The sequence below is a fragment of the Solea solea genome, chromosome 8 (genome assembly GCF_958295425.1).
Source record: "Solea solea chromosome 8, fSolSol10.1, whole genome shotgun sequence".
Classification (NCBI taxonomy): Eukaryota; Metazoa; Chordata; class Actinopteri; order Pleuronectiformes; family Soleidae; genus Solea; species Solea solea.
The window spans coordinates 27,797,661-27,809,374 of NC_081141.1; the positions used below are offsets into that span (position 1 = coordinate 27,797,661).

Genomic DNA, 11,714 nt, shown 5'->3' on the forward strand with positions numbered 1-11,714 from the left:
CCGGAACACGGAGCAAATGGCCTCCTAATTCAATCAGTGTCCTGCTCTGTCAAATCACAAGCCGCCGTGAGGCCGAGCTCTCCAGACAGCACAGGGCCATTATCATCTGATCAGGAGGCCTGTTACCGCGCTAATTGCTCTTTCAGAGAGCTGCAGCGCGGCGGACGGATCCTCTGCCATCTGTCTGCCTCTCGTCTGCGCTCACTCATCACAAATCAGCAGAAATAAATAAATAAATACAAAACAACAATAATCCAAACAAGCGAGGGACAAAATGGCTTCACGTCAAACCAGCGATAGTTTGGTTTCTATTTATTTACATTTGTTTTGTTTTTTATGTTAGCAAAAACAACAATAAACAGAAAACTGACGTTAATATTATTAACATCAAAGTGCATTTTTAATCTTTAACATTCACAAGATCTTATGGCAAGAGGGTGAGACCGAGGAGGTGAGAGGATGAGACAGAGGAGGTGAGAGGATGAGACTGAGAAGAGAGGATGAGACTGAGGAGAAGAGAGGATGAGACTGAGGAGGTGAGAGGATGAGGCTGAGGAGAGAGGATGAGACTGAGGAGAAGAGAGGATGAGACTAAGAAGATAAGAAGATGAGGATTAGAAGACAGATGAGAGGATGAGGCAGAGGAGACTGAGATGAGAGGATGAGACTTTGAAGATAAGAAGATGAGGGTTAAAAGAGAGGATGAAACTGAGGAGAGGATGAAAGCATGAGACTGAGGAGATGAGAGGATGAGACTGAAAAGAGGAGAAGATGAGACAGAGAAAGAATAAGAGCGACTGGGTAATGTAGGAGTTTTCCGTAGATGGCAGTAATGCAACATCCTTCATGAAAAGCTGCTGTAAACCCACAGAAGAAGAAAGGATTTTAGTCGTATCTACATATATACACCAGTGTCTCCACTTAAGGTTATAGAGCTGCATGATATGATCAGAAAAATCATAAAGCCATTATTTAGACTGCAGTATGATCCATAATTGGGACGACATAATTCAATCGTATTTATAAATATTTAAAACTTTTTTTGTCATGCAAAACATATTTTATTTGTAGGTTGTTGAATTTGACCACAACACTGTTTTAGATGTTGCATATGATCGTGTTGGGATTTCGCAGCCCTACAATAAAAAACCCTCGTAAATGAGACACACTGGACCTTTAAGTTAGTAACACTGTCAAAAACAACACACGAGTGACAACAGCAGCTTTAAAAAGCGTGTTGCTGTCAAACATGAGTGAAACATGAGTGAAACACCTGCATTTGGAGACAAAAACAGCAGCAGAGCGGAGTTTTCTGACGGATGGAGACGCGTGATGTGTCCAGGTGGACGTGCAGGTGATTCAGATTCAGGACATCTGAGACTCGGGGCGGTCCATGATGGTTTTGATCCACGTCGTACCGTTTATGAGTTTTGTGGTGGCTATGATGTACTCCATGCCGCTGTCCTCCATCTGAGACAGGAAGCGAAGCGCGGCGATCTCCGCGTACGTCACCCCGCCGAGGAAGAACACCAGCGTCGTCCGGTTCTCCCCCTGCTGACCTGTGAGACGGGCGGGACAAAGGGGACGGACGTCACTCAGACAAAGACACTGAGCTGAATTCATGTTAAAATGACGACAATCTCCGTGCATTTGATTCAGTTTTATAAAATCTGACGGAAAGAGAGAAAAAAATATCAACTATAATATATAAAAAAAATCATTGTTGACGTTGAAAGTGAAAATGTTTTTGTTATGTTATGAAAACTGTTTCCTAAACATTACAAAAAAAAATTGTAATGGAACAAAAGCATGTTATCAATGTAAAATTTTAAAATGTACTAAAAAATGTGAACAATAAATTGTTGTAATGTTACAAATGTGACTCACCTCACAAAAAATACTTCAAGTGGGCAAAGAATTTACAAATGATGCTGTTTATAATAATTAGGATACACATTTTTAAGTGAATATTTTAAAGAATAAGATCATTATGAATCACAAGGTCGAGGAATGTAAGAAAAACACAGGCTCCCCCTTGTGGTAAATAAATCACTAAGACTGTAAAGTGTTTTCTCGTGACAGATGTAAAATATCTATTTAATCTGCAATGCATTAATCCCAGTAATGATCAACTGAACTGTGAGTGTTTTTAATCATAATAATAATAATAATAATCAAGACTTTTCCTTTGTTTCCAACCAAGTCAAAGGGGAATTTTTGCCTTTTCTCACGTTATTAAAATACGACTGAATATGAAAGAGGGACAAATATAAACACCTCCCCCGAGATGACGCTCCTCTATTATCACCTTTTTTACGATCCACATTGAGACAGACATGTAGAGACAGGTCAACCGTCTCATGTCCAGACTCACAATTCTAATTAGCACATTTCAATTTGAGCGTGTAATTAAATCCACTGTTGACATCAGAGGAAAAACAGACCGGTGCAGTTAGATATGAGAGGAGAGGGAAAGAGTCACTGTCAAAACCTGATAAACCACACAAACACAAACACACGGGGACAAACAGGGACAGTGTCTCTGTGGTGACTTCACCGAGACAAAGCCTGGGTCTTATCTGCACCAAGCAGGAAGGAGTGTACAGGCTTTTATTCTCTTAAATGACAGGCAGGGAACACGGTAGAGTGAGGTAACTGTCACTGACATAAAAACGTGGGAATAACTAGTAAGATAACATAAAAATGGGTACTTTATTTTGTAGGAATAAGTACTAAAATAAAATATATCATAGAAATGTGTATTTTATTTTGTGGGAATAACTAGTTAAATGAAAGACAACATAAATGTGTATTTTATTTTGTAGGAAAAACTAGTAAAATGAAAAATGACATAAGGTGTATTTTATTTTGTAGGAATAACTAGTAAATCAAAAGATTACATAGTTGTGTATTTTATTTTGTAGGAATAACTAGTCAAATTAAAGATAACATAAGAAGGTGTATTTTATTTTGTAGGAATAACTAGTGAAATGAAAGACAACTTAAATGTGTATTTTATTTTGTAGGAATAAATACTAAAATGCAAACACCTCTAGAGGAAAGAATCTACTTCCTGTTTTCATATGTGTTAGTGTGGATGCAGATTACTTTGGATCCAGAGTTCAAACACGAGTCTGGACACAGATCATTTTCACGTGAAGACTGTTTTCAAACATAGAGCAGCAGTGTGGACGTTGCACTCACACAGTACTTACGTTTCTTATGAAGTCCAGCAGGCAGCTGCTGTCTCTCCTCAAAGTGTGGACCTGGAAGCATCTTCAGCACCTCCTCGATGCTCCTCCAGCCGGGTCTGGCCAGAACCTGAGTCAGGCGGATGCTGAGTGGAGCGTAACCACTGTACACGTAGGAAATGTCATTGGGGTTCTGAGGAAAGAAAAAAAAAGACAGTCAAAGGCTGTTTTCAAACTCCTCAAACACGTTTTATCATCAGAAAATTCACACCTGTTCATTGGCGTCCTCCATCCACAGTTTGAGGGTTTTCCTGATGGTGGGGTAGTTGTTCCTTGAGCTCATCTGTGGCTTCAGAAGACCTCCCTTCTCCAGGTTATTCAGCGTTAAGATGTGTTCGTAACCGTAGGTCTACACAAAAACAAACAAAAAACCTGAATATTAGTCAGACTTTCACGTAACGTAACGATTATGTAACACGTAATCAGTTAAAGCACCTAATTGGTTTCTATAATGTAGCTTGTCAGATTTAAAATAAGTAAAGAGACGTGGTATAGTGAGAGTCTACACGACAACCGATACATCCCAGTGCCTACTTGTCAAAGCTCCGCCCACAAATCGCAAAAACATGTGGAAAACAGTAGAGTAAGGTGACTGTCACTGACTGATCTGTACGGAAAAACTGATTTCTTCTACATATGTGCGTAAATGAAGATGACATGTAAACGTATATTTTATTTTGTAGGAATAACTAAAAAATGAAAGATAACATAAAAACATGTATTTTATTTTGTAGGAATAACTACAAAAAGGAAAGATAACATAAAAACATGTATTTTATTTTGTAGGGATAACTACAAAAAGGAAAGATAACATAAAAACATGTATTTTATTTTGTAGGGATAACTACAAAAAGGAAAGATAACATAAAACATGGATTTTATTTTGTAGGAATAACTACTAAAATGCTTTCTTGTCAAAGCTCCATCCACGGATCGCCAAAACAGCTAATCAATGAGCTCAGTATGAACCAAATTATTGGCTGTGTTTCTTAATTCTCTCACAGTCAGGGTCAGGTTTTCTATAAGCGTTTGAAATCCACACACACACACAAAATATCCGTGTCTTTACCTGTAAAATCTCCCTCTTGTAATAATCGAGCACCTTCTGCTTGAGGCCGTTGTTGCAGACTGACTGCATACACACCAGACGCACGATCTTTATCAGTGGATCCTTTTGAGCGATGCAGTCCTCGATGTACGTGTTCACCTGCACAACAACAAAAAATCACGTTTAAAATCATGTTTTCAACAGGTACCAACAACAAAAATCACGTTTAAATCATGTTTTCAACACGTACTAACAACAAAATCACGTTTAAAATCATGTTTTCAACATGTACCAACAACAAAAATCACGTTTAAATCATGTTTTCAACATGTACTAACAACAAAATCACGTTTAAAATCATGTTTTCAACATGTACCAACAACAAAAATCACGTTTAAATCATGTTTTCAACATGTACTAACAACAAAATCACGTTTAAAATCATGTTTTCAACATGTACCAACAACAAAAATCCCGTTTAAAATCATGTTTTAAACATGTACCAACAACAAAAATCACGTTTAAAATCATGTTTTCAACATGTACTAACAACAAAAATAGATCAGTAACACGTGAAGAAACTGTAATGTTAAATATTTCTTGGATTACTTGTGCAGGTGACCTTGTCATAGGTTACCAAATGCCAAACACTATATTTTAAAGGCAAAAATGATTTGCTTTGAAGAAACACTGAAGAGTGAACACATGAATACCTTGTCAGTGTCGACTCCCGTCATAAACTCCTGCTCCACTGTTAGATTATCAAAGAAGGCCTCAGAAGCTGGAGGAGAAGAATGAATTCAGTTTGATAATCAGAATGACACAGCAAATCAGAACAGCTAAAAATGTCAATTAAATACAGCTAGTTCGCCATCATACAGTCCTAGGGGTTTATTTTGAAGTGCCACAAGGGGGAGCCTGTATCTCTACAGTGAATTAAAAAGTTCTTATTTACAATTCCTGTTTTTCAGATTCCTATGTTTACGAAAATAACTATGTATCAGAGAAACATGTTTTTGTTAACACTACATTTGTAACGTTTTGGGAACACTGGTGATTAGTTTTTGTACAATTGGTAAAAATTGTCTGTAATATCAAAACTTTTGAACACTTTACGGTCATGTCAAAACAAAAGTTTTTACATAAAATTTGTTTTGTGCTTTTTGTAACTTTTTGGTTACATCAATGATGTTTTTTGTATTATCAGTACTATTTTTCTGCAACATTACAACATTTTGTAACTTTTCCAAAAAATTTAGTAAATTTTTGGTTACAGTGTTTTGTATTTTTAAAAAAAAAAAACACTTTAAGGTTTCTCCGCCCGCAATTTTCTTTTTTTATGTAACATCACAACATTTTGCAAAATCTTCGGTAAATGGTGATGGTTTTTGTATTTGTAAAAATTTTTTATGTAACATCACAACATTTGGAGGTTCATATAAACTGTTTTTTTTTCTAATTATTCGAACCATATTTTGCTATAAACGGCACATTTGTAACATCTGAGCGTATGGATATGAACCAAATAATTCCAGACAAATTCTCCACCCATTAACATTAGCAAATTACCAAATCATATTTCTACCATGAGGTTTTATGTAGCTGTTACGAAATAAGGTGTAAGAAGAATTTAAAGACATGGGTTTATTGACGTACTGGTGATGTCCTTGATGAGCTCGGCGACAGACGTGTGGTTTGCCAGTGAACTCCGCGCCGCCTGCATGTGAGGAAGCTGCGACACAAACTGCTTTATTTCTCCCACGGTTTTGGCGTTGTGTCGTTCCTGTGAAAAATAAAAATAAAAATAAAGACACGATCTCAGGGCAGGAAAAATAAAAGAATGCACTTTACACTGAAATCGTTTATCGTCTCCGCTATCGATTGACAGACATGAGATTATCTGTAGATGTTTGTCACCACTTCCTCATTAGACTAATGCTGTGAAAAGGTCACAGAGATTAGAATCATCAACACATCTGATCAGCAGAGGTCACTTCAATGTGGACCTCAGTATGGACCCAGAACCAGAACCAGGAGAAACTTAATTTAAAACTAAATTTAATTTACACGTTCATTCATTTTAGTGTAAACTGCAATTTAAGTGCTTAATTTAACACCTTCAACAAGAAAAGAGGAAATCTTTTGTGAATATAATGTGAAAACTGACAAAATATATATCACTAGAGGGAGGTCATCTTGAGGAACCTTAAAGATTTGATTTCATTACTATTCAGAGGTTTAGTCATCGATGATTCGACGCAGCCTTACAATTCTTTCTGAAAAGAACATGATTCAAAGTTGAATAATTTCATTATTTTCTTCTATTTGCATTAAAAAAGTGATGAAAAAAGTTACTTTTACATACCGTATATATACTGTACAATATTAGAACATATTCCAGAGGAAACAGGGAAAATGCAGCATTTATGATGGAATTCTCTCAATCTAGCAGTAAATGATGTTAGAAAAATAGGAAAAAATAGGGGAAAAATGCAACAGAGAATGAAGTTTTTCCTAAATATAAGTGTATTTTCAGTAAATCATACGACTATTAATTTATTTTAATGTTAACAGAGATAGTGCAAGTTAATAAGCACTGCTGTAAATGTGAATGAGACAATTTATCAGACAATTTGTGTATTTATTTCATGAAATGATGACGTTCTGGACCTTTCTTGATTTCAGTTTTAACTGAATGACCTGAAGAAAGCAGATATCGTCATAGAAAATAATCTGCAGGGATTAATAGTTTCTGTATTTATATCATATTATAGAGTAAATTCAAACCTCAAAGGCAGCAGAGATGATCTTGGCTTTCTTGCTGAGCGCTGCTCCGACGGCGTTGAAGTTTTTGTCCCGGATTTCAGCGTAAAGTTCCTCCGCCGAGTTCAGCTGCAGCTTCTTGGGCTCCGTGGGTAAATCTTTACTCGTTTCGCCCTGTTTTTTCTGTGCAAACTTTTCCGGCGGCAACTTCACATAACCTGTAAACCAAATATAACAAAATAGTAGGGGGGATAAATATACAAAAGCAGGGAGCTGTGATTACGACACACGCTTTCTTTGCAACTGATTGATTATAAAAAGTCAGTCAGTCAGTACATTTGAGTATTGAATCTTCAGTTCAAGGGAAACTTGATTGTTGGAGCTCTTATTGTGAAGGAGCTAAAGGGTAGTACTTGTTTTGTATCCATTAACATTGGAAATTATATTAAAAAAGAGATACTAAACTGTGCTATTTTGTCTTTTCTACTCTACTGACTACCATCTTCTTCTTCTTCTCCGAACCACTCAGGCGTTATTACGGTTGTGAACTCCTGTGGTTCATTTACCTTCTCTCATCGACTTAAATCTTAATTTTTTACGATTTATGTGGCTTCCTGTAAAACTTCTACAACAGAAACTCCGGAGGACACGCAGACATCAGAAACTGACCGTTATTAATTCCATAGATCTCGTCGATCAGGCCCTCGTACGTGAGCTGCGTGGCCAGCGGCGTGAGCAGGTCCACGTTGCGGTCCAGCAGCAGCAGGGTGTCGAACACGGGCAGGATCTGATTCTGGCTTCCGGCAAACTCCCTCTTCATCCTCAGCATCATGTTGGCGACATGCTGAGAACAAGCAGAAAACCCTGCGCTCATATAACTGCGACACACACACAGACACGACACCACGTGTAATCGATGCAGACTCGCTGCCTCTCGTCGCACTCACCCGTGCACATTCCCCTTTCCCGTATATCTGTGGGATGGTGCCGTACAGAGCCTGTAACGTCATGAGGCCTTTGGCTGTGTGGTAAAGGCTCGTTTGGTCGTTCTCCAGGTAACACTCCTGAATCAGACCACAGGGAATAAAAGGAGTTTGACCGTTAGATGAAACACCACAAATTCAAAAATACTTTGTAAAACATTTCATCATAAGTGAACAGCTTTCTCTCTCTTTCACTTTTATTGTGAAATATTTGCAGGCGCCGCATTGTATTGAGCACAGAGGAGGATTTATGCTGTGTTTCTGCTGTAATCGGTACACCACACAAACACTTAGAGCTGAAACAATTTGATTACTCGACTACTCTATTTTGATAATCGATTAATTGGTTTGAAGCTTTTTTCAGGATTAAAACAAGATTTCTGATTGTTTCAGCTTCTTAGAAAGGTGAATATTTTCTCTGTTTCTTTGCTCCACATAACACAGAAATCATTAAAACAAGACGTTCGAGAACATCATCATTAACCGATTAACCGTGAAAATAATCGGCAGAAAGCATTGAAATCTTATTATTTATGGTGATTTTTAACAGTCTGTTACTGTCCATATAAAAAAAGGATTTCTCTGGATTTAAAGAGCATTCAAAACAATTGCTAATGCAAGCACACTACACAAGTACACGATATATATCTTGCTGTTTTTAGATATTTGAATGCAGAAATAATACGTAGTGCATATTTACAGTAATAATGATTATTATCAAAATGAATTAATGTGTTGATGATTATTTTCTCAATTAATCATGTATTTGTTTGCTTCAGAAAGCGTTGAAAATGTTTAACCAAACATAGAAATGATGTCATGTTTTGTCCACAAACCAAAAAATAATTCAGTTTCTTTGTCATATGGAGCAAAGAAATTAGAAAATATCCACATTTAAGAAGCTGAAAAATCAGAAAACACTCAAAGCGATTCATTCACAATCTAATTAATCTTAAAATCTTCATTTCATAAACATAACACGTTGACTCATAATGTAAATAATTCACTTATAGAGAGTCACAGTGACACACACTCACCCTGAAAGCACTCTCGTACTCCATGGAGAGCAGGTCACCGTCGTAGGGGATCAGGTCCAGGATGTACTCGTCGATGTTGATGAAGGAGCCGAGCACGTTCTGCTCCTTCAGCCGCTGCTCACACAGCATGCTCCGCCGAGGCACAAACAGAATGTGGAAGTCTCGCGGCGAACGCGTCTTATCCTCACTGTAGGTGGCAGCGCAGTCCAAGGCAAAAGCGGGAAATAATAGTAAACAGCTTTACAAAATACCAGCATATGTATAACATCTAAGGTTTACTACATCCTTACCTACAGAACGATGTTTATTTTTAATCAAAGGATGGATTCATTGGTATCAAATGTTCCATACTGACAGTTTGCTAATCGATTTTGATTATTTTATGACACTATTTTTAACTGTAATTTGTGATTTTGTTCTTTTCTGTCACCCTGTTATAAACGTGCTGCTGCCGCCTCAAAATCCTTGTAAATGAGAATTTTAATCTCAGTGAGGCTTTTCTGGTTAAGTAAAAGGCACCATAAGTGTCAAACAGGAGACACACCTGGACACATTCTCAGCGATGATGTCCATGAGCTCCAGTCTGGGACGCACAAAGAAGATGATATTTTTGACGTCAGCAGCGGGGAGCCTGCCGCTCTTCAGAGTAAACATCTTTTCCACTTCATGTTCCTATAAAAACAAACATGAGGTTGGTATTGATTTGTATTTGACCGACACAGACTAATATAAATGATAATTATGGTTCTCTGGAGTTACTTTACAACACAATCAGTTACCTTCAGTAGAGAGTACTGAGCTATCAGTCCAAACGGTCCAGTCAGATATTCATCCCACACAATGGCCTAGAAATGTGAAGGAACAAAAAAACATCAATTACTACAACTATTTTCACAATCAAGTACTTGTTTGGTTTGTAAAATGTCACAACATGTAATGATTTCTTTGTTATATGGAGCAAAGAAAACAGAAAATATCCACATTTAAAGAGGCTGACAAACAAAAACAACACTGAAACCAATTGATAGATTATCAAAATAGGTGATAAATAATTTAGTAACAGATTAATTGAATAATAGTTGCAGCCCTAATGTGCTTTTATTTTATTTGATCCGTGTAAATATATAAAACAATCTAAATTAAAAGCACTTTAGCTGCATATTTAGAAATTAGAATCATATTTTGACTAATGTTAGTATGAAATAATGTATGCTAATCTTATAATTTTCTTCTTTTTATCCAGATTAAAATCTCAATCCGTCTCCTTGTTTCTTTTCAAATAAAGACATTTTACGTATTTTTCATGTGGTTCATCAGTCTTGTTTTTCCTTCTCTTACTTCCTCCCCTCACATATTACAGTAGTTATGGTCTCTGAATTCACGGACGCGATTGGTTGATTGTTGTCACGTGGTAATTTATCGCGCATGTGATTGGTCGAAAGTCCCCGGACCTCGACTACCGTAAAAACTTGAATCGCTGCTCATGTAAAAACCATAAATGCTGCGTCAAAACGTTAAAATTATGATCGGATTATTAGTTACAGGTCCGGGCACGGACTGGACGACACCCGTGTCCGGATCCGGACCCAGCTGCCATTTTGAGATCCATTTGCGATATTTTTAATTCAGTTGGCATCTGTGAGCCAATGTTGACGTTAGTGAAAGAAACTAGCTCCAGCGGTCCCTGCTTTTTTCCGCCATGTTTTGTCGCGTTCGCGTGTTCGTTACCTTACTCCCGGCGCATTTGTCCAAAAACTCCCGGAGGTCTTTTCGTGCAGCTTCTCTTAAAATGTTTAAATTCACTTTTCCGTACGATAGGTGGGCCGCCATTTTCCCCCCGTCAGACAGCGACACAACTCGGTCAGGTGACCGGCCGAGTCATGTGACCGAAGATAGGATACGACGTCGAGATGGTTCACTCCGCAAACTGGAAACTGTACAGAGTATGAATTGACCTATGTTTTGTTTCTTTGGTGCCTTTATGATGGGAAACAAACCAGTTAGTGTATGAGGAAGTGCGTTTTAATGATTTATTTGTTCAATGGAGCAAAGAAATCAGATTATATACATATTTAAACAAGCTGAAAAATTCAGAAAACTTCAAAACAGATTATTTGTCCAACACGCAGGTCGAATTGAGACACATCCACACTGACTTCTTTTTCAGATGTCAGTTTCTTCTCCTCGTTTATCTTTGATTCTTCCTTCAGCAGCTGGAGTTGCTGTTTAAAGTTCTCAGTTATCTGGTCACCCTCCTCCTGACTAGCTGTCATGTTGCTCTCTGATTTGTGTGAGAACTTCTCCTCAGCCATTTTTCTCTCTCATCCTCCACTCTTCCTCCTCCTCCACCTTATTCAGACAACTCTCCTGGCACAGCTGGATCTCCTGCTTCACCAGCTTTAGCTCCTTCACCCAGGCCTCGTCCTTCTCTGCCAGCTTCTGTCTCATTGTTTCCTCCAGAGCTTCGAATCTCTCCTTCCACTCCGCCTCTTTGCCTCTCAGCTCCATCATCAGTTTGGCGTTCTCGGCCAGGGAGTCGATGTGGGCTTTCGTTCTCATCACCCTTTCCTTTGCCTCATGTTTGAGGAGGTCATTTGTTTTCTTCAGTTCCTCCTTCAGCTGCTCTGCTCAT

General features: G+C 37.9%; 1 protein-coding gene across 1 annotated transcript; it reads right to left on the reverse strand.

The window, feature by feature from the left end:
* Nucleotides 1–279: 279 nt before the first annotated feature.
* Nucleotides 280–11,030, reverse strand: vps33a (VPS33A core subunit of CORVET and HOPS complexes). The gene is made up of 13 exons (XM_058636849.1): nucleotides 10,811–11,030; nucleotides 9,862–9,927; nucleotides 9,627–9,754; nucleotides 9,083–9,269; nucleotides 8,010–8,126; nucleotides 7,732–7,906; nucleotides 7,087–7,280; nucleotides 5,956–6,082; nucleotides 5,013–5,080; nucleotides 4,321–4,458; nucleotides 3,463–3,600; nucleotides 3,216–3,384; nucleotides 280–1,559 (listed from the first exon to the last, which is right to left on the reverse strand). Exons 1-13 carry the CDS (start codon nucleotides 10,910–10,912, stop codon nucleotides 1,366–1,368), a joined length of 1,803 nt encoding a protein of 600 aa, XP_058492832.1. The 5' UTR covers nucleotides 10,913–11,030; the 3' UTR covers nucleotides 280–1,365.
* Between the last annotated feature and the right edge of the window lie 684 nt (nucleotides 11,031–11,714).

Bases quoted from the DNA above. Each gene is read 5' to 3' on its own strand.
- vps33a (XM_058636849.1), bottom strand. From the start codon at position 10,912: ATGGCGGCCCACCTATCGTACGGAAAAGTGAATTTAAACATTTTAAGA. The intron at 9,928-10,810 runs GTAACGAACACG...TCACATTTCTAG, and splicing joins ACAAATGCGCCGGGAGTAAG to GCCATTGTGTGGGATGAATA. The intron at 3,385-3,462 runs GTGTGAATTTTC...TTCTTTCCTCAG, and splicing joins TGGAGGACGCCAATGAACAG to AACCCCAATGACATTTCCTA.